Genomic DNA, 23,316 nt, shown 5'->3' on the forward strand with positions numbered 1-23,316 from the left:
AAGTCCTTTGGAGCAACTGTTAATGTGAATACAAGTGCTTTCTCCAACCAGGAAAGCATGGAATGAGAAACTAAGTGCCAAAGGAAAAAAGTTAAAGCGTGCCAAAAGGTCTTAAAACTACACTTAGCAGCGAACGGTAAATGACCCCACAGACTCCTGCAAAGAGAAGCTGCTCCACTCCCCCATAAGCAGAGGAAGCCACGGGGACTGGCCGGGGGAAACCTGAGAAAGGGCCCGGAGCCCTCCACCAGTTCTCTCAGAAGCTGTGACTGTCTGAAGAGACTGAGGGGCCCCCAAACCGGAGAACGGTCGGGCCACTAATTCCAGGCCCCTGCCCTTCCCGCCCCCCTCCTCCCCATCCCGCAGCGTCAGCCAGTCTCCTGCGGATGCAAAGAGTTCTCAGGGGGGTCGGGGGACTGCGGAGCCGGCGGCCTGAGCGCCCTCTTTACCTGGTCGCAGAGGCGCGGCCAGGCAGGGAGGGCGCATGAGCGTGTCAGCGACACAAGCCGCCTGCGCCTACCCACCCCGCTCGAGCCAGGTTTCCGAGGCAGCTTCTGCGAGTCTTCGCCCACCGACCTCTGGCTGCCAGAAAGGCCGGGAAAGAAACAACAGGCACGGTTTCTTGGAAACAGCGGCGTCGGCCGTCATTCATAATCCGGCGGACCGGAAACTGGAGGTTACGTCACTTCCTACCGTGGCACAGCCAAAAAGTCCCCCTCTTCACGCTGCGGCAGGAACCTTTGTTTCCCCTTCCTCGGAGAGGGCTAGTTCCGGGAGTGGTTCGGAAGGGGCCTCCGGGAACGGACGGAGCTGCGGGGCGGAGCGGTGAGTTGTGACGAGCTAGCCGGCTCCCAGCCGCCTCTGGGAGGCTCGAGACCTCCGCGAGGCGAGGTGGGAGAGTAGTTGCGTGGGGTCTTAGTTTCCTCGCTCCTCATGGGAAAACCTCGTAATTTGCGGAGGGTCGCGCGCCCCAGGCTGACCGCTGTCTCCCTTCAGCGAGGGTTGTGCTTCCTCCTAGGGTGTTTCGGGCTAGGGCTCGTCGGCTGAGGCACGGCCCCAGGGACTAGGCTCCTGGAAGTCTGTCTCGGACCCTTCTCGGAAGGTTTTGGCGACTTCTCCATGCAGCTCCCTCTTTCCGCCTCTTACCTTCTCTCGGGGTCCCTCCTTAAGGACCTTACCCCGTGCTAGGCCTTCGGTGTCATGTTTTGATCAAAGGATTGGAATTCCTTTTCTGAGCGTCTGCTAGCTTCTCTGTCACTTGGTTGATTGGAATCATAGTCTTCTGCTTGTCCTGCGTTTCCAGACGAGTCCCTAAGATTTCAGTGTAACCCAGGGCCAAGAATTCAGGAGAGGATGGAAATTCGCAGCATCTTTGAAAGGATTTTTGTTAGAAGGGGTTGCAGGAGCTTCCAAAGACATAGAGGGCAAAGCTTTCTAGAGCCGTTATGAGATGGCAACCCTAACAGTGCATTCAGTGTGAATAGGTTCCGTTTCCTTGATCTTGTGTGTGCACATGCAGATGATCAACTTTGGACTTTTTCTGAGATTGGCATGTGGGGTGAGAAATGGGATCTAGGGCAAAGCATTATGAATATCCAGTTTCGGTTGGAGACATCCCAGATGCCCCAGAAAGTGATACTTAAAAAAAAAAAACTAGTTCATTCATTCAGTATTTTTGAGAGCCTAAATTTTAAACAGTAGATTTGTTACTAAATAAAACAAGCTCTTGCCCTCATGGAGTTACAGTCGAGTGGGGATTAATTTAAGCCAAGTAAAGGATTGGGAAGAGAGTATTGCAGATAGGAACATTGTACAGGTCTCTAGTATTGGAAGATGTGGTTTTTGTTTATATTGCTTTTCCTGTTGCTTTTTCCATGTTTGAGGTGGGGGGGCAGGAGATGCAGGGAAGTTGGGTTTGACTTTTGTTCTTATTGCTCTTTGCAAAGGGACTTTGTAAGTGGTTAGAATTACGTAGAAGGAGGAAAAAAATCATTATACTTTACTTTGAACCCTAATAATTCTGTAGCCGTTATTTTATGGTACTTTGCAAGGTAGCAAAGTAATAGTCAAAAAGATAAATACAGACTCCCTCTCCTCCTTAAAGTACTCAGAGTTTTATAGGGAATGTAACACTTTTGGGGGGGAGGGGAGTATGGTTCAAGGTAGAAAGTCCTAGTACCACAAGAAACCACTATATGAGATATCCTAGGAGGGAGAGATTATTAGTAGTATTTGGGGGTGGAGAAGGACACACCATTGGTGAATAGAATCTTCATGAGAAATAATATTTGAACATAGAATTTGGACATCTAAAAATGGGTAAAAAGCCTCCCAGAGAGAAAAATAAGTAGAAGTGTCAAAGCTAGCTAATGGCTCTGCTGTAAGGAAAATCTGCATATGAAGAATTAAAATTTCTGTGCCAGTTAAGGAGTCTTTTTAAATGGTAGGTGAAGAAATTCAGCTTTATTTCGAAGACAGTAGAAAGTTTTTTTGAGCAAGAAAATTAAAAAAGAAAAATGTGTTTTGGGAATATTAATATGACAACAGTGTTGAAGTCAAGGAGAATAACTAGATTATTGCTATAATACAAAATTATAAAGACATGAATTTGAGTAGTAGCAGTGGAAGTGAAAAATGGAACAAATGTGACAAATGTTACAGAGTCAGAATCCATAGGGAAAGCCTGCTGATTGTTTGGTAATAAGGAATAAGAACCACTTCCCTGAGGGGAAGATGTAGGCCCCAGACTGGATCAGTGGAGAGTGTCATTCATTGAAAAGGGACCCCGATCTCTCTTTATCTATACACATAAACACACCTAGAACTTTGTTTTTTGGAATCCTCCATAAGAATGATATGGTTCTTTTCCAGTCTATTTTGATCATGGATTTTAGAATATACAGGGAAGGATTGTATAAAAGTAACATAATTTGGTGTAATTCCAGGAAAATATTTTTGGAAGTAATAGAGGAGGTAAATTGATAAATTAGTTGCTGACCTCTTTAAGGACATAAATAGATGAAAAATAAATTTTATTATGTTTGCATTTGCCAGTAAGAAAGGAGAATAGAAACCAGAGAAGACAATAGAAAAGTGGTAAAGAAAAGTAAGATAGGAAACTAAAATATAAAGGATAAAACACATAACTATGAGTGTTTTATGTTAGGCCCATCTACTGTTTGCTCTTCAATGAGGGAAAAAAGTTGGAGCAAGGAAGTGCCAATATGGAGAAAGCAGAGGGAACAAGGAATTGGAGGCTTCTATAAATTCAAAGTGCAGGTGGAATTGAAGGAAAGAAATGGGGCAAAAACCAAACAAACAGAAAACCCAAAAGGAAGGTTGACCTGGTACCCTGAAGACATTTCTGGGTCAAAACAGTGGAATAGATAGAATAATGGGATATTATAATCAAAAAGTAGAATAGTTATGGCTAGTTTCAAGCTTCAGTGGCTGAAGATGAAGCTCCTTAGGTTGAAGATTTAAGTAAAAGTGCAGGAAGCTGGAGATCATCGATATAGATGCAATTTTAGCATCGCCGAAGATGAAGGTGCGGAGGAGGAGAAAGATGAATGTGGTTCCATGCTTTAGCAACCTTGAAGGTGCAGGTGTGGATTTCAAGAGAAGATGCTGAGTGGTGGTCATAGAATGTTTTTCCAAAAGCAGCAATATGGAATTAGATCTCCATAGACCTCTTTGCTCTATGAATAGGAAGCGAAAGGAACACCACTAGGAAATGGTGGTAAAAATGTGGTGTCATGGGGGAAATAGAAAAGGTAAAGCTGTACAAGGAGTGCTTAAGAAAACAAGTAGAAAACATAGGGGAATATATTGGTAATGAGTGGGGGCTAGAAGACAATGGGCAACTAGCAATGAAGTTAGTGTGGAAAGAGAAGGGCTGAGCTGAAAGAAAGTACTGGAAGGTTTTTCAAGGGAAAGGTAATTTGTACTTTAAAGTAGCCTTGATGTATGCATAATAAAGAAAGGTAAACTAGAAGTTGCTAGATAGCCTAAAGCAGTGGCCTCCAAATTTGTCTCATTATTCATGAGTGTAAAATTGAGCATACTTCCATATACGTTATCAATTATATGCATACACTGCTATCATTCTGTATATTAATAGCTATTTTTTAAAGATTTTTTATTTATTATTTATTCATTTGACAGACAGAGATCATAGTAGGCAGAGAGGCAGGCAGAGACAGAGGGAAGCAGACTCTCTGCTGAGCAGAGAGCCCGATGCGGGGCTCGATCCCAGGACCCTGAAATCATGACCTGAGCTGAAGGCAGAGGCTTTAACCCACTGAGCCACCCAGGCACCCTAATAGCTATTTTTTAATAAAAAAAGAAATTCTTACATTTTTCCCCCTATATTCTGCTATGAAGACCACCAGGCTAGAGGGACATGTTAGTAATTTAGGGTGTGGGTACAAAGCCTGTTCAGTTTTATAATTACAGGATAGTATAAGAACTGACTCCCAAGGTTCCAGTTGGAATGTTGGTATTGATAACGTGACTTCCCTGGTCTTATATCTAGGTGTTGACTCTTGTCACCTAATCTGTACTGCAGACTTTTTATTGGTGATTATGGAATTACATAACCGTAAATAATTTGCTTTTGATTTTCAGCGTAGAAATTTCAAGTAATGGTTTTTCTAGTATATTAAAAGGATTCTTCTCAGTTTAACCCTTTGGTCAGTCTCATAAGAACAGATGGTTTTGGATAAGTAAACACTCTGCTGTTTAGCTATAGAAAGTTATATCAATAAAACAATATGCCATATTCCCCTTGAGCAGTCAGGACAATTCAATATTGTGGACATTTCAGTGAGGAACTATTTTCTCCTGAGAATATGTATAGTGACCAGCCTATACCATAAGTAAATTTGACCTTTCTGTACCTTATCATCTATATAGATGATGTATGGAATAATACCATCTTAAAAAGTGACAGAGGTTGCTTCTCAATTTTCATTAAATTACTAATACAGCTGTTTGAGGTAGGTTATTTTCCTATTAGTACTGGCTTTTGGATTCATGAGTGATTCAGATATTTTAGTAGAGTGCAGAATTTGACAATAATTCTGAGGCTGTCAGATAAGTATCTAATATTTTCTTGAAAACTTAAAAAAAAATGACCTAAGGGTGCGTGTGTGTGTGTGTGTGTGTGTGTGTGTGTGTGTATTTTCTGTCAAAGTTGGAGAAGGATTGGGGAGAAGTAGATGGGTAAGGAACAAACAAAATTCATTTCAGTCTGAACTTTCATATGCCAAGATTCAACCTACAGCAAGTTTTAATGATTTTATAAACCCCTGAAAATGAGAGATTACTGTGGAATTGCTGACAGATCCTTAACTCTAACAGTGCAAGTGTGTTGCATTATTACAATATTAACCTCAAGGGTAGAAGACTTCAACTTCAAGCCCTACAATATTGATCAAAGGATTGAACACAAAGTATACACTTTTATTTTAATAATACCTTGCCTGGAGAAGAATTTGAAAAAGTGACACAAGAAGTAGAACCACATGATAGGATTGGTATTAGCTGAAAACAAAACTTTTTAATGTTTGGAATTTCATAAGCCTTTGATGTACATCTTCACTATATTTTAAGTTCCTAATGACACAGAGCATTCTCATAGGCCCTTTGGGAGATTTAAATATAGATCGATCGATCTATCTATCTATATATATATATTTTTTTTTGTAGTAACTATGGCACCATTCCTTAGAGACCTTGCTTTTTAAAAATAAGTTAATGCATGAGATTAACTAAATGTGATTCAGTAAGATTATCATCAGTATGTTTTCTGAGGCATTCAAGATTGGAGCTGAGGACTAAGGAGATAAAAAGAAAATATAATTGAGGTAAAAGCTGCAGCATCAAAAGCTGCAACACCTTTATAGCTCATCACTTAATGCTTCCTCTAAACATTGCCCTCCTGTGACACATACCCCCCAAATCTTTTTTTTTTTTTTTTGGCACTGGAAATAAGGCTGGAGAGAAGAAATTTTGATATATAGTAAACCTGAGCTAAACACATCAAATTCTTGTACACTGAACTCTTAGTGTACATTTTAAAACAGAGTTAGGAAGGGGCTCTGTGGCAGGGAGGAGCTTATCTGGATTTAAAATTTAGCTGTGGATATAGATACATACAAAACTGATATGTTCTTGCTTCAGGTGAAAAGAATTTGTTAAGGATAACAAAGAAATTTACTTTTTTTTGTAATAACCTTTTAGACATTTCAGATTTTGTATCATGGGCACAATATTACCTATTATAAACAAAAGAATTAAATAAACTTTAACATAGATAACTGTTCATTGTCTCTAAGTTAACACCCCCTTCTTTTTTCTTCAGGTGTTTGCAATGGCAGCTACTGTGAACTTGGAACTTGATCCCATTTTTTTGAAAGCACTAGGCTTCTTACATTCAAAGAGTAAGGATTCTGCAGAAAAGCTAAAGGCACTACTTGATGAATCTTTGGCTCGGGGCATTGATTCAAGTTACCGTCCATCTCAGAAGGTACCTGTGTGAATTAAAAGCTTGGGGGATGGAGTTTTGTAAGGCCTGTAGTAGAATAGTGTTAATATTTAGACCATCTCAAAATAGTCTCCCTGCCATAATAATCTTTCCTTGAGGCTTGAAGAAATTATATTTTTTAGTGTTCTTTTCTTCCATCATGCTTTCAAAGAACTGTTATATTACATAGAAAAGTTAGCTGGTTGGGAGGGATATTCTACTACTTTATTTGTAGAGAAACCCACTTATATATGATTTAATTTCTAATTCTTTATGAGCAAAATATTTTTTAAGCTTCTGTATGAAACCATAACTCGTAATTATTCTCTAATGTTTTATGGGCCAAAAACCATGAAGTAAAAGGACAGATTTTGCAGTGAAGTGGATTGAATATGGGTAGAATAATTTAAGGGAAAAAGGAGGTGTGAATGAACTATGAGAACTATGTGGCTCCAACTCTGATAATAATAAAACAGCCAAGCGACTTTATGTGAAAAGAATATATATTTTGGAACCAAACCTACTTTAAATCCCAGCTTGCCTCTTATTAATTGTGTGGTAATAGATACTATATCCTGAACATTTATTGTGTTTAAGGTACTTTTCTACATGATATATGTGTATAATTAATTTTAATTGTGATAATGGTCCTTTGAAAGAGGTATTATTTATTTTCATTTAAAAATAAGGAAACTGCTGGGCCCCTAGGTGGCTCAGTTGATTAAGCATCTGACTTTGGCTCAGGTCATGATCTGAGGGTTCTGGGATCAAGCCCAGCACAGGGTTCCCCAGGCTCAGCTGGGAGTCTGCTTGTCCCTCTGCCCCTCCCCCTGCTCGTTCTCTCTCAATAAATAAATAAATAAAATCTTAAAAAAAAAATAAGGAAACTGAGGTGCATAGTAACTTCATTTCAGTCGGCCTCTATTTATTAGTAAAAGTAAAATTAATATAATAAAAATTACCTTGCAAAACTGTGATAATTAACCAAAAATAAAGTATGTAAGTTACTTGGTGTAGTATCTACCTGGTACATAGTAGGCTTTTCATGAGTGGCAACTCTTACTATATTCTGTAATGGCTGATAACATTCTTTCAAACCTTTCTAAATCTCTAGAGCCCTGAAACTCCAAGTCACCCAGGTCTTTGAACCTAGACACCAAACTAAAGGAAGATAGAACTGTATCACTCACTCAGTGTAATCCACACTCTCAATCTCAAGTCAGGCCCAAATGCCAGACTTAGCAGCCAAGTCCCAGATCCAGTGCTTAAGTAAACAGTGGTATTTTGCCCCTCATCTTCTTTCAATACAAACTCTCATATTCTCAAGCCTTTTTACTGTGTTTTGAATAGTAGGGGCAGTGTGTCCTTGTTTCTTCTACCATCCTCATTCTGGTAGGTTCAGTGAGTACAACCTGACCAAATTATGCAACTCTACAGAATGCACTATTAAGTTTATTCTGCTCTATTGATATTATCCCAATAGGAAAAACCTGTTATTACTGAAGAAGCAGTATTGTATTTTGAGATTTTAAAACAGAGGGAAGTTCATCTATTAAAGTACATGAAAAATTTATTTCAATTAAAAAGTCTCCTGCCCTTAGATTTCTAACTGGAGTTACTTCTATTGATCAACCTAGAGAATATACTCTGTTAGGTATATAAAAAGTATGGATTCACTTAATTATAGCCTTTAGCTGTTCATTTCCATCTCTAGAATAAATCACCAGGAGGCAGTGGTATACTTATAAACATTAACAACTGGCTCTCTAAATGTAGTATCAACATAAAAATTGGTTGATATTTCATTTACATCATTAAAGAAGTCAAATGTGAAATAATGAACTTAGGGGCGCATGGGTGACTCAGTCAGTTAAGCGTTGATCAAGATCAGCTCTTGATCTCAGCTCAGGTCTTGATCTCAGGGTCATGAGTTCAAGCCTTGTATTGGGCTTCATGCTGGGTATGTAGTCTGCTTATTTAAAAAAATAAAAAAGGGAAGAGAAGAAAAAGAAATAATGAACTTAGAACTTAACTCATTCTTCAATGACTTGTAACTCTAGTTGACTTAGATAATAGTTTTCAAATGCTGCAAGATTATGTTTTTTAGTTTTTTATGTTAGAGAAATAGTACACTTCTAAGTTTAATCTCCATTACCAACATTTTTTCCATCACTTTCCCAAGGCTATACCAGTGGTCACCAAACTTTCTGTAAAGTATCAAATAGTAAATGTTTTAGGTTTGGGGGGCCACATTGTCTGTCACAATGATCTAATTCTGCCATGATAGCATGAAAGCGCTGCAGTTTATACATAAATGAGAGGGTATTGCTGTGTTCTAATGTAACTTTATAAAAAAACGGGCAATAGGCCAGATTTGGCCTCTAGATCTAGACGGTGGCACAATAAATCAAGTGTAGCTACCAATAAGTCTAAAGCCCTTTTCTTTATCCCTTCCCCATTTCTTCCTCCTCAGAGGTTACCACTGTTCTGAAGCTAATGTATATCATTCTTGCTTGTATTTTTATACTTTTATGTATTATCACAAAAAAGTAGACTGCACTCAGATGTTCTAGTTTATTTAGAATGGAAGGAAATGCTCTTCTTTTTTGCAGGGTGATTCCAGGGAGGTATCGTATACATAAATTTTTTATACTGTTAGCAATAGATAGCAAGTGTAAATATCAGCAAAGTGGTAATATAAGACAAGGAGGAAAAGATGAGCCAGAGACTAAAATATTTGCAAATCAAGTATCTGATAAGGGACTTGTATCCAGAATCTGTGAAGAACTTTCTAGACTCAGTAATAAAATGAACAACTCCATTTTTTAAAAAGGGCAAAAAATTTTAAGGAACACTTTACCAAAGAAGATATATATATGGCAGATAAGCATTTGAAAAACTGTTCAACAGTGTTAGACATTAGGAAAATGGAAATTGAATCAACAGTGATATAACACTATATACCTATTACAATGTCTAAAATTTAAAAGATTAACCATACCAATGTCGATGAGGATGTGAAGGAGCTGGGACTCTCATATACTCCTTGTGGAAATGTATAATGGTATACTACTTTGGAAAATGTTTTGGTAGTTTCTTAAAAAGTTCAACATACACATGCCATATGTGATCCAGCCATTTTATTCCTAGACATTAGTTCTAGAGAAATGAAAGTAAATGTCCACACAAAGAGTTGTGCATGAAGCGTCATAATAGCTTTATTTGGAATAGCCCCAAACTCTAAACAAATATCTATTAATAGATAAATGAATAAACAATGGCATATCCATTCAATAGAATATTATTCAGCAGTATAAGGAATGAACTGTTGATATACTCAGCCTGAGTCAATTTCAAAATAAATAGACTGAGTGAAAGAAGGTAGAAAAACAGTACATACCATATGATTTTGTTCATATAAATTTCTAGGAAATGTAAACTAATTAATAGTTATAGAAAGCAGGTCAGTTGTTACCTGATGATGGTGGGGGACATAGTTTCTCTAGGATGTATACCTCTAAGATAATTATAGTGGGCCACAGGGAAACTTTGGGGGATGATGGATATGTTCTTCATATTGATTATAGTGATGGTTTCATGTGAAAATTACCAATTTTACACTTTAATAGATACAGTTTTTATATCAATTGTTTCTTAATAAATCTTTTTAAAGAAATGGATTTTACATTGGTCAAAACATACCTTAATTTTTAACTAAAATTTGTTTATGCTTATGATCTACTTTTTATAGTTTGTTAGAACATTTAATTAGTATCTTTTTATTTTATCTTTTAGGATGTGGAGCCACCCAAAATTTCAAGCACAAAAACTATTTCTGTTAAGCAAGAGCCCAAAACATCTTCCAGTCTTCCTTCTGGCAATAGTAATGGCAAGGCCCTCACAACTGAAAAAGTAAAGAAGGAAGCTGAAAAGAGACCAGCTGATAAAGTAAGAATTAATTTAATCGACCTTTAAAAAGAATAAATCAGTTGCGCTTATAGGCAGGAACAATGTTTCTTTCTGTGCTCACTTTTACATAATAGTAGGTAAAGTACATAATTTCTCAGTAAACATATTTTGATAATTATAGATGCTGATGTTGATTTTTTTAAAAGTGAGTAGAATTTACATTTTTTAACCATTTACTGAAGTCGTTATCAATACGTATTTGAACTCTAGGGGATGTACTAATTTCAAGTATAAACTTTAATCCATAACTTAAATATTCTAGATGGAACAGTTGTTGAGAAGAAAAGACAGGAGAGAATAAAGATGTAAGTCACTAAACATGAAATTTGTTTTAGGATGGTATGTACCTTAACAGACCTACAGATAATTCTTGGATTTCCTATTTCGAATGATTTTTGCACATAGTTAATTATTAAGATTTTAGCACTTAGTAAAAAATACATTTAAAAAGCCTTTAGTAATTCCTGCCCTCAAGGTGGAGTATTTTAGTCTCATATGTTTTCATACTTTCTCTAAATATTGGCTATTCTTAAATTATATAGTATTTTCTGTACTTTTAAGTTTCTATAAATGGTATCACACTGTACATGTATATCTTTTGGCAACATACTTTTTCATCTCTCAAGAAATGTGCTTTTGAAATTCACCTGTGTTGATAACAAAGAGGGAACATTGCTTTCAACACCATATAATAGTTACTCAGTAAATAAGTCAGTTTATCCATTCCCCTACTGGTGAGCAATTAGCTTATTTCTTCTTTTTTCTATTACAATGGAGCTTTAGCAAACAGCTTCAAAGGTAAATTTGTGCACATAATGATAGTTTCTATAGGAGGTATATCTATAAATAGATGTAATAGGATAGGTACATCTTCAATCTTACTAGACATTGGCAAATTACTATCCAAAGTGCATATACTGAATTTGTACTCTCGCCAATAAGGTATAAGAATTGAAAATCCTCCATGTCTTATCAGACTTTTTAATTGTTGCCAATTTGACAGGTAAGTCTATAACACATATCTTAAAGAGAGGAGCCAGAATTTGCTTTGAAGCAAATATGGCAGTGTCTGGATGACTGGGAAATGGTTTGTTACTTACTTATTTTCAATATATTTCAAATATCAGTAGTTTAAGATTTTATTTATTAAAGAGAAAGAGAAAAAAAACACAAGTGCATGGGAGGGGCTGAGGCGAGAGGGAGAGGCAGAATCCCCACTGAGCAGGGGATGAGCATGTCGACTTGATCCCAGAAGCCAGGATCATGACCTGAGCCAAAGGTAGATGCTAAACCAACTGAGCCACCCAGGCACCCTAAATAACAGTGGTTTATAATTTAAAATATTTAAGATAAAAAGTAGCCTTAAAAATTGCCTTTTTATTGCTGTGGCATCTCATTTCACAGCATCTGATTGGGAAACAAAAGGCCATATAAGTAAGTGCATTGACTCAGAATTCTTTAATGGATAAAAGAATACAAGGACAGATACAGATACATGCAAAAAGGTTCTGATTCTTTTTATTTCTACCTTGGTGTTTTCTTGTAATGTATTGATTATGAATTTATTATAAATCTACCGATCTTTAGTGTTTATAACTGTCCCTAAAATGACAAAATATCTGTCAGGTGGACTTGGTCTTTGCAAGTGTCCATTGTATCCATCTCTCCATGATTTAAGGTTTATTCTGACATATTACTTTCTGATTGTCTGCTTTTTATAGATGAAATCAGACATCGCAGAAGGAGTTGATATTCCAAAGAAACCTAGATTGGAGAAACCAGAGACACGGTCCTCTCCCATTACCGTCCAAACTAGCAAGGATTTAGCCATGACTGACCTTTCCAGTTTTGAGGAGACTAGTGCTGATGATTTTGCCATGGAGATGGGATTGGCCTGTGTTGTTTGTAGGTAAGTTGTACCTTTCTATGGAAAGATTCTTTTGTCCTTGTAAAGAGAGCAAACCAAAGGAAAAAAAAACCAGACCAATTTTGGGGTGTTTATATTTTGTTTTTATAATTTGAAAGTGGGTAGGAGATAAGTAGACTATTCTCTATGAGATACCCATATAACAATTTAACATCTTGAAAATTGTCAAATATTTTATCTTCCTCACTGTGGCATCTTTAATCTGTTATGTCATAGTAACATTTTCTGGGTTCTAGAGGAAAACTATTATTGCTTTATTCTTTAGTGAAGAAGAACCTGTTCAGATTAATTTGTTTCTTTTTAAGAAGTCTGTGTTGCTTTTTTTTTCCTTTGAATTATTGATAGTACTTATAAAGTAGAATGTTACACATAATTTTCTAAACACCCTTACATCTTTTCCTACAAATAATGGAGAAGAAATCAAAGGATTGTGTAGGTTATTCTGAGTGTTATTTTGAAATGTGGATACATAATTATAAAACATGGATGATTTTGCCTATTAGAAGATGCATTATAAAAATAAAAGAAAACTGAATTTTATACTGCTTGATGCAAGGGGCTAAATTTTTAATTGTTTATGACTTGTACTGCCTAGCGCAAAAGAAAAGATTCCCATCTTTGTTGCTGTTTTCTTCATGGAAATGTTAGATTCTGGTGCGTTAGGACTGATAAAGCTTTTGTGAACTTAACAGAGAATGAATTAATGTACTTCTGAATAGGATCATTTGTTACAGCTTCACTGTTTTCACATATATTTATTTCAGCCTTTAGCTACCATGAAGTTTATAATTTTTAAATAAGAAATAATGGTAAAGTAATAATAGAGAGAACTAGTAGGATAGTCTAAGGAGACGTAGGATAGTCTAAGGCTGTGGTGATTGCTTTTTGAATTTATATTTTCTTGATATACAGTTTGCTACATTCTATTCAGTTGATAACACATGTATTTATTGAACACCCTTATCTGGACAGTAATATGCTAAACATTGTAGATAATTAGGTCCTGTTTCCACCTTCATGCATAGGTCAATTTAAATGTACAGGCAACTTATTTTAATGAACTTATATATTAATGAAGAAGACAATAACATGTAGGTAATGCATATAAAGGAATTTAATAGAAGTATAGAGATAATTTTATGAAACTGTTGGAACTAAGGGAGCCAGAGTCTCCCTTCTTGGGAGAAAGAAAAAAATTATAATGAGAAATGGCTAGGAGAATATAGCCAAATTCAGTTACTAGGGTACCTTACATTCATTTGTGTTTGAGCGTGTAATGCTCGTGCAGGCTGCATGCTTGAGTTTGTTATTTTGCTGTTCGGTTGTTTGAGGTTTTTCCCTCTTTTATATATCACACTTACCAAAACAACCCTAAAGTGGCTTTAAATTGTTGCATTCAAATAAGTGCAGTGTTTAATGGTATTTTTCCTTAGGCAAATGACGGTGGCATCCGGTAATCAATTAGTAGAATGTCAGGAGTGCCATAATCTCTACCACCAAGATTGCCATAAGCCCCAGGTGACAGACAAGGAAGTGAATGACCCTCGTCTGGTGTGGTATTGTGCTCGATGTACCAGACAAATGAAAAGAATGGTAGGAATCTTTTTTTTTTTCTCTATTTTTAAACAGTCTCTATCATTTTTGTTGTTGTTGATAGGTGCTTTTCAAAATAAAATTTGAATATTTAAGTTATTGAAAAAATACATATACTGATTATTTAAATGTTTATATTTATAATGTACATGTATGATTTATGTATCTATGCCTAAAGAAAGGACCATATTATATCCATTTTTCTCTGTTGAGCTTTTAGCTTATTCTAATATAGATAAACAGGATTAGAGACCCACAAAACATGAACATTCCTGAAATACAGTATGTCTGTATTTACAAACATTTAGAAATACTATAAAATACTGTGGGAAATGGTGAGATACAAAGCCCTAGTTCTTTGGTGAGTCTGGTAAGGACATACTGAAAATGTCCATTCCTGGGTGGGCTTAAACCATTAAACTCACAAACTATGTACAGAAGCATTATTTGCATATGCATGTCTGTCTTTCCATCTGTGTTTCTTAGTTCATCAGTCTGTCCTTCTCATTGTCTTCAAGTGACCATTAATCTCATTTTCCTAATGTACTTTCTTTATTTACTTGGCTTGCTAATATAACGGCCTTTAACATCATACTGAAATGTGTTTTCACTTGTTATATTGGATAGTTTTGTAATTTCTATTTATTTGAAAGGCAGATAAATAAACTTTATCATTTTCCTTTGAAGAAATCAAGAAATTGTGATTTACTTTAGTAACTTACCTGCTTCTCCTGTCCTTCCTCCTCTGCCTTAGATAAAAGAATTTTCACATCTGTTAACCAAATAAATTTCTACATAGACTTTTCTGGCCAAATATATCTTTTTAAAGGCAGAGGTACATAGTTAAAAGTAAAAATTCAAGGTACCTATTTTACTTCTCAATCAGTTAAATCAGAAATAGGAAATGTTTTTATTACTTTGAAAATTAGTGAAATTTCAATAGTATGTATATTTTCAGTTTGTAACAGGGAATTTCTGTGATAAGATATAATTTTTTCTGCTTAGTTTGATTTTTATTTAGTTTATTATTTAAACTAGTCTTCCAGGACTTCAATCAAATGATTATGGGTGAGCAGTATAGTACATTCCAGGGCATTAATAGAAGTAGTCACTAAGAATTGATAATAATAAAAATAAATAATTTGTGACCACAATCTTTCTTTAGTATATCTTCAAAGTTTTTTTATTGTTATTTTATTGTAAGTCTCAATAAAGTAAGCACTGTTCTCTTTGAAATGTTTTCTCCTCCCTTTTTTGTGACAGTATATACCAAATCTGTTTGTAGGTCTAGCCCTCTTTTGGGAATGAACTTCGGCAGCTGGCCAGATATCTTAAAGTAACTTTAAGTTCAATATACTATATACTATATACTATTTTTTCTCCACTCAGTTTTTCGCCCAGTTGTCTGAACTAGAAAACATTATCCTTGATACCTCTCTTAATTCTATATCACTTTGTTGACCAAATTTGCTAGTTGTGCCTCTTCATTTCTTAAATCCGTTCATTTTGCCCTTACTACCCTGTCCCACTAATTGTCTATTGCTTTAGCCCCTTAAGAATTCTCCTTGTTTCTGGGGTGCCTGGGTGCTTCAGTTGTTTAAACATCCAACTCTTGACTTTAGCTCAAGTCTTGATTTCAGGATTGTGAATTTAAGCCCCATGTTGGGCTCCAAAACTATTACCAAAAAAAAAAAAGTTGTCTTCTTGCTTCCTTTCAGTGCGCCTTACTCACTTGAATAAAAACAATTAGAATTGTTCTTTTCAATTTTTTATCTAATGTTATCTGCCTAAATATGCCCAGTGGCTCTCCATTACTTATATAATGAGGTTATACTCATTACGGTGAATATATGGACCTTCTCTCTTGATCCAAGTCTGTCTTTGTATTCATGTCTCTCACCACTTTACCATATACACCCATACACTCTGGCCATGTTAGGCTAGGTGTATCATTTCCTGAATATGTGATGAACTTTCCTGTTCCCATATGTCCTGTTTCTCAGCTTTCCTTCATCTGCGGTATCTTTTCTTCATCTGCTTTACAAATTAAATGTGTAATTCATTTATCAGTAAGACCATGTCTCGTTGATTGGCATAGCACTAGAGCAGAGCTCAGAACTGGACATGTCCTACTTTCTGTTGTTTTCTGTAATGTAATATGGAGGAAATGTGGATTAGTACCAAAAATAGTCAATAAGTTCAGTTTATATGTCTAAGAATCGAAAGTACTGAATGGAGAGCCATGATTAATGTTAAAACATGAGTAGAATTCGCCCAGACTAGATTCAGAGAAATACCAAAAGGCAAGATCTGAAGTGAGCCTAAAGATCAGGATCCAATAAACACAAAGTTTAATGGAATTTGGAAATAGTATGGGTACTACTACAGTTGCTTTCAGTGTATATGCATTGGTTATTGCTCCAAGGTATCTCAGAGATATTATAAATAGCATCTTATATCCCCATTCTCCCCACACTAATTTGTCCAAGTAGGGCAGATTCTACAGTACACATATTATATATTATTATAGGAAGACCTAGTTAAGAATGTGGTGATAGGGTGTGGCAGGCTCCAGGATCATTCTTTAGTTCTATAATGTTCTCTTTACCAGGTAATGGGTTTTGCCCCAGCCCTAAGTCGGATATTCCTATAACTTATTGCAGTGGTTTTCAATCTAAGGTAATAACATACCTACTCAGCAGCATTTAGAAATATGTGGTATTTTTTGATCGCTGTCATACTGGCAATTACTACCCTGAGTGGGAAATTTCATACATTCTTCAATGTGTGAACCACTCACCCAAGTGAAAAATTATAAACCTTTGTTGGGCAGCACCAAGTCAGGGTTAATATCCTAGTTCCCAAAACTAGTATTACCAGCAAAAGACCAAAGGCTCTTGGTATTTCTCACTCAACTCGTAAGATGGCTAGGTGATGTAGAAGCAGCAAAACATCCAAATGTGATCTTCTAGGCAAAGGCCCTTTCTTGGCTTTGTTGTAAGGAATCTACTAATGCCATGTAAGTTAAACCAGTCTTCAGGGTCTAATCTCTGAAATAGATGCGGTTGAAGGAAGTGTAAGATTGAAAGCCATGGTTATGGAACCATATATTTCTGATTTACTATGAGGGCTGCATTCTTATAACCTGGTTTTGCAATAGAGAATAAGATGGTCCTCCTTCCCTGCTGGTAAGAGATATTTTACCAAGGGTAGTCTTCTAGCAGTCTTAATAATATTCTTGATCTGAATGTCTCTTTATAACTAATGTTTGGAAGTAGGTATACTTTCATACAGAAAACATGTAATATAAAAAAATGTGTTGAATTGAAACGTAAGGACCAACATTATATAGTACAGCAAAGCATAGCACAAGAAGTGTATACAAGAAAGTCCAGACAAAAAGACTGCATTGAAATTTCCAGAAATGGGAACAGATTATTAATAAATTTCCTGATAAAGTCCTGCATGGTCTTACTAAGACTGTCAGACAGTGGACTGGCTGGGAGCATCTTTCCCCATCCAGTATGCATGGATTCTTCCAGATTCAGTTTTCTTATCCTATATAAATGAAGATGAATAAATAAAAACTATTACTGTCCATACTCATATGTGCCAGACACCATGTTAGACATTTAGGTAGTCATAATTCATCCTCATAACCCACCTGAGAAACAGGTGGTCTTATCCTCATTTTGCAGGTGAAGAAAATGATGATTTTAGAGATTTCCATATTTTACCTGTGGTAACATAGCTAAGGAAGAAGCTGAGCTGGGTTTTAATCCTATTTCTGTTTGACTCTAAAAACTGTGCTTTCAAACACAGCACTGTACTGTTTATATAGTTATGATTATTTACCTGGAAAACACTAATAATCTGAAAAATGAATAGAGTTCAGAAGAGAATGCAAAGTTATAAAATAAAAAACTCAATTATTGGTCAAAATAAAACTGAAAATGCTTATAAAGGAACAGTGGATACAAATTCCTTTTTAATAACATAGAAAATTGTATTTGTGGACTTTCTCAAAGAGTTTAGCATGCCTGCTTCTTCAGTGTGAAAAAAACCTCAAAGAAGATACATCATTTGTCATCAACAGTTTTTTAGCCACATTCGGTATTTGAGATCATATAATTGATCTGAACTACCTTTAAACTCACCCTCAGTTACTTAGAGATTTGTGCTTGAACATCAAGGAAAAAATTCTTTTAAGTCTTTAACTAGCCATAATAAATAAATGGACTCATTACAAGTGAAGCTAACTGGTTACAAGTAATTTGTGATTTTCCTTTTTTTAAAGAAATAGTTTGGTTTGTCTTATTAAAATGGTATTATCAAACTAATCTGCATGATTTCTAAAGCTTAATATCTTTACTGTTTAGAAATGAATAAAATCTGTAAAACCATTCATAGAATGATGATAAAAATAATTTGTTCAAGAATCTATATTTTCAGTGTTACCACAATATTTTTTAAATGTTTAACTAAATTTCAATTCAATGAAGAGTCCTGTGACAGATTTTTTATTGTCTTTTTTTATGCATTCCTTTAAGATTTTGTGTCTAATTTAATTCTCTGATTTTTTACAGGCTCAAAAAACTCAGAAACCACCACAGAAACCAGCCCCCACAGTTGTTTCTGTAGCTCCAGCTATCAAAGATCCACTGGTTAAGAAACCAGAAACTAAACTCAAACAAGAGACAACTTTTCTAGCATTTAAGAGAACAGAGGTCAAGGTACAGTACATTCCATTTTTATCTAAGCTTGGATTTTAATTTAATTGACTCAAAAATACTTCCTTGAAAAAAATATTGATGAGTAACATAATATACTAAATGGCAATATGTTGGAAAAAGACTGCATTACTATTACTATTAGGTAGAAAGGGAACATTTATATAATTATTTAATATCTAACTCTGTTTCTTTTTTTATCACCATTAGGAAAGATCTATAAGCATTCCAAAGTGGTATTCTTTACCATTTCTATGTAGTCAGGCATTTATCTCCAATCAGGAATTTTGTTTAAATTCTAAATACTTCTGCCCGCAGTTACAGCAGTTTTGCTCCTCACATTACTTGTGCAGAGTGACCTTGTAGCATTTTTTTTCTCCCTGGTTATCCTGCTTATTGGCTATTGAAGAAGTTTTCTTCTTTTGTCTTATTTTTTTCCATCATTATCATGAACTTTGAAGGTACCTACTCCTTATACAAAGGGACCACATTATCTAGTGAAAGTGTCACCTTTCTCATTCTTAGGTTTGCATCCTTGAAATCACACTACATTATTATTAATACTTGGCATTTTGCTATCGTGGAATAAAATATTTTTCTAACCTTATTTTATAACAAAAACAATATTTTTACTGAGTTATACATTCCAGTTTTAAGCAGAGTACTAAAGATGGTAGAAAAATATTAGACCCAAATTCTCAAAGGTTGATCCCAGAAAATTCCAGATATTACACTGTCCTAGTGACTCTAAGTAGCTAAGTTCAAGAACCTTGGTGTGATGATTAAGAATATGAATGTAAAGGAGTGCCTGGGTGGCCCAGTTAGTTAAGGATCTTACTTTTGGTTTTGATTCAGGTCCTGATCTCAGGGCCATGGGAATGAGTCCTGCATCAGGCTCCATGCTCAGTGGGGGTGTGGATCTATATTCCTGCTCTCCCCCTCCTTCTGCACCTCCCCTGCTTTCTCTCTCTCTCAAATAAATAAGTCTTTTTTTTTAAAAAAAGTTATGAATGTAAAGTACTCTGAGAAAGATACTAATAATTTTATTCACAGATCATTTTTTAAACTTAATTTGCCAGGGAAGAGTTAATATCCAAAGGATATCCATATTTGCCATGTCAAAACTTAGTGAGTTGAAATAGAGTGAAGAATAATTTATTGAAAGTAATTAGAGTTGCTGTATTTTATACTTAAATCACTTTTAAGTAGATTTTTACACCAACTTGTTACTACTAAAGGTTAATTTTAAGAAATCCAACATGTAACCATTGTATGGAAAATAAGGCTTTGGCTGTCATGTTTATTCTGATTAAGAGGCTTTGATGTTTTTATGATGAAAGTTGAATACATTTCTACTATGAAAAATATTTGTTTCCTTTTACATATTAAAAAGCAAATGGCTTTCTAGCTAGGATAATGGGCAAGAAAATATTAATAGTTAAAAATTAAGAAGTAGGGTGCCTGGGAGGTCAGTTGGTTAAGCATCTGCCTTCAGCTCAGGTCATGATCTCAGGGTCCTGGGATTGAGCCCCACATATGGCTCTCTGCTTAGCAGGGAGCCTGCTCCCCTACTCTCTCTGCCTGTCTTTCTGCCTACTTGTGATCTCTCTCTCTCTGTCAAATACATAAATAAAATTTTTTTAAAAATTTGAGAACTAGCTGAGAAACTCATTATCTATACTAAAATACTGAGAGATTACTTGGTCTCCATTGTTTGTGTTATTTTACTTTTTCGTGTCCTAATAGTATTATAAGCCATATGTCATTTTGTTGAAAAGCAATACCAGTAACAGGAAGCCATTAAACTAAAATGCTATACACACAGAACTGTTTGTACTTCTTAAGTCTTGGTCTTTTTAATTACTTCAGATGGGTTTTTGTTTATGAAGTTTGTTGAAAGATCATTTAGCCATATGGCAGACAGTTTTATGTTTAATAGAAAAGGAAAAAAATTACATCTTTCATAACTAAAACAAGTTGACTGCACTTCTGCCCTTTTGCTTCCTTTAACTTTTTCTCATTACCTATGTGCATTCCTCCAGGAATGTATAATTTATCTGTGGTTTATCTTCTCTGGATATCCTTAGATATCCAGATACAGTAAGTAACCTTAGAGAGTTACTAAATGATGTTACTATTAAAAAAATTCTGTTTTTCAGAGTATGTGAACAAAAATTTGGACTTTTCCTCTTATGAAATAAGTATCTCAGCACTCTATTCTGATTACTTTTCACACTGGTTAAAAATGTTTACACACAGGGGCACCTGGGTGGCTCAGTTGGTAAAGTTGCAGACTCTTGATTTCAGCTCCGGTCAATCTGATATCAGGGTCCTGAGATCAAGCCCTGCCTTGGGCTCCACACTTAGCAGGGAGTCTGCTTGAAGTTTCTCCCTCTTTCTCTGCCCCTCCCCATTTCTCTCTCTCATTCTCTCTCTCTCTCAAATAAATAAATAGGGGCACCTGGGTGGTTAGTTGGTTGAGCGTCTGCCTTCAGCTCAGGTCATGATCTCAGGGTCCTGGCACAAGCCAAGCCCCACATCGGGCTCTCTGATGAGTGGCAAGTCTGCTTCTTCCTCTTCATTTCCCTCTGTGATCACTCTCACTCTTGCTCTCTCAAATAAATAAATGCAATATTTTAAAAATAAATAAATTAAATAAATTTTAAAAATGTTTACATCCAGACAGTATTGAAGGCTACTTTGTAAGAACTAACAACTCTCCCAGAGTTCAGGTCTGAAGTACAACTGTATGTCTTTTAGGCATGGTAATTACCATATTTTTAAGTAAAATACTATTTGTAAGACTTAATCTTTTACCTATAGGTATATTTAACACTTCATGAATCTTAAGAATATAAAGGTAGAAAGAGTGCTGGTAGGAAGTTCAGTTTATAATTAATTGTAACAAAACACAATTTTACCTAATGTAAAGATAAAAAAAAATTGTTCTCATGTGAATAAGGGCAATATTTATTTGTACAATGACATTGGTGTCACTGTTAGCTTTTGACTGGCCAAAAGCCAGTTAGAGAAACTAAGGTGTTACATCTTTAAGAAATTCATCTGGGAGTGAGTCAGGCCTACTTAAAATGTCACTGTGCAACTTTTGAGGCAATTGATAAAATCTTTTATACAAAGCAGGGATCTCTTGGGTGATAGCTTCATGGAAACCGTGAATAAATTATGAAAAAAAAAGTTATGAAACCTTTTTAATATATCACCAGAGCTGTACAATTCCAAATAGTTAACATTGCACATTTGTATATATTTTGCAGTTCAGGAGCTATTCGCTCAAAATTAGGGTTAGAACATGTTATTTAAAAAAAATGGACTCAGGATCGGACACATTCATTCACTCAATAAATAATAATCAAATGAATCTGTTTATCTCAGACATCTTCTAAATGTCCTGGGTTTAAGCATTTTTGTCCAATAAGAGTGGATTCTATTTTGAAATGATCCACAAGCCATTTGGAGCAAGGTATAAACAATTAGATACTTCACTGAACTAGATAATACCTTTTTTGGGTGAAAAACAAGTTAAAGTATTAAATCTGATTTTCTAAGAGTGCTTGTAACTGAATCTAAAAGCAATTCCCAAAAACAAATTTCATACATTTCTTTTTTGGAATCATTAGAACAAGAATATGACATCTCAGAATTTCTGCTTTGGAAATAGTAGCATCAGTTAGCTATGGATAAGTGTTATTGTTTGTGTTTTTTCAGATTAGTTTCATAAGAACTTAATTTTGGTGGTATGATTTAAATTTCCCAAGTCATTACTTTTGTATAAAAAAAAATCCAAGAATTCAACTTGTTATATATTTAAGATATTATATTGTTAATTACATTTAGCTCTAAAACAATGCTTATCTTATTTTTTTTAGACATCCACGGCTATTTCAGGAAATTCTTCTAGTACCAGCGTTTCCTCTTCGGTAACTAGTGGCCTGACTGGATGGGCAGCTTTTGGAGCTAAAACTTCCTCTGCTGGTCCATCAACAGCAAAACTGAATTCAACAACCCAAAATAATAGTGGGAAGCCTGCTACCTCATCAACTATGCAGAAGCCTGCGGGTTTAACTGGTCTGGCGACATCATCTAAAGGTGGAATAGGTTCCAAAATAGGTTCCAATAACAGCACTGCACCCACTGTACCATTGAAACCACCTCCACCTCTAACTTTGGGCAAAACTGGCCTTAGTCGCTCCATTAGTTGTGACAATGTTAGCAAAGTGGGTCTTCCTAGTCCAAGTAGTTTAGTTCCAGGAAGCACCAGCCAACTCAGTGGGAATGGAAATAGTGGGACATCAGGGCCTAGTGGAAGTACCACTAGCAAAACCACTTCAGAATCAAGCAGCTCTCCCTCAGCATCCCTTAAAGGTCCGACTTCACAAGAATCACAGCTCAATGCCATGAAGCGATTACAGATGGTCAAGAAGAAAGCTGCCCAGAAGAAACTCAAGAAGTAATGTGGCCAAGTAGGTTTTTATATCACATTACCCTAAAATCTTATTATTAGGACATAAACTGTAATATACTATAATTTAATAAAAATCTTCACAATGAAA

The 23,316-nt window shown here is 35.7% G+C and overlaps 2 protein-coding genes across 5 annotated transcripts in view; one reads left to right on the plus strand and one right to left on the minus strand.

Moving 5' to 3' along the window:
• Positions 1 to 732, minus strand: part of GSTCD (glutathione S-transferase C-terminal domain containing) — a 132,476-nt gene extending 131,744 nt beyond the window's left edge. Inside the window, exon 1 of one of the 3 annotated variants that reach the window (XM_032860458.1) lies at positions 577 to 732. The gene's annotated coding sequence lies outside the window, so the exon portion shown is untranslated. Of the gene's footprint in view, positions 1 to 449 lie in introns of all 3 variants that reach the window. The other 2 variants (XM_032860450.1, XM_032860442.1) reach the window with 2 other exon arrangements.
• Positions 702 to 23,316, plus strand: INTS12 (integrator complex subunit 12). 2 transcript variants are annotated; one of them, XM_032860484.1, is made up of 7 exons: positions 702 to 825; positions 6,365 to 6,529; positions 10,322 to 10,474; positions 12,217 to 12,404; positions 13,856 to 14,015; positions 18,602 to 18,748; positions 22,633 to 23,316. In XM_032860484.1, exons 2-7 carry the CDS (start codon positions 6,374 to 6,376, stop codon positions 23,215 to 23,217), a joined length of 1,389 nt encoding a protein of 462 aa, XP_032716375.1. In that variant the 5' UTR covers positions 702 to 825; positions 6,365 to 6,373; the 3' UTR covers positions 23,218 to 23,316. The 2 variants fall into 2 exon arrangements, with proteins under 2 accessions (XP_032716375.1, XP_032716385.1); XM_032860494.1 differs by having other exon boundaries at positions 788 to 891.

Source organism: Lontra canadensis, unplaced genomic scaffold (assembly GCF_010015895.1).
Source record: "Lontra canadensis isolate GAN:19392208 unplaced genomic scaffold, GSC_riverotter_1.0 scaffold1, whole genome shotgun sequence".
Taxonomy (NCBI): domain Eukaryota; kingdom Metazoa; phylum Chordata; class Mammalia; order Carnivora; family Mustelidae; genus Lontra; species Lontra canadensis.

Coding starts and splice junctions, on each gene's coding strand:
- INTS12 (XM_032860484.1), top strand. CDS start 6,374: ATGGCAGCTACTGTGAACTTGGAACTTGATCCCATTTTTTTGAAAGCA. Junction 6,530..10,321: donor GTTACCGTCCATCTCAGAAG/GTACCTGTGTGA, acceptor TTTATCTTTTAG/GATGTGGAGCCACCCAAAAT. Junction 18,749..22,632: donor TTAAGAGAACAGAGGTCAAG/GTACAGTACATT, acceptor TATTTTTTTTAG/ACATCCACGGCTATTTCAGG.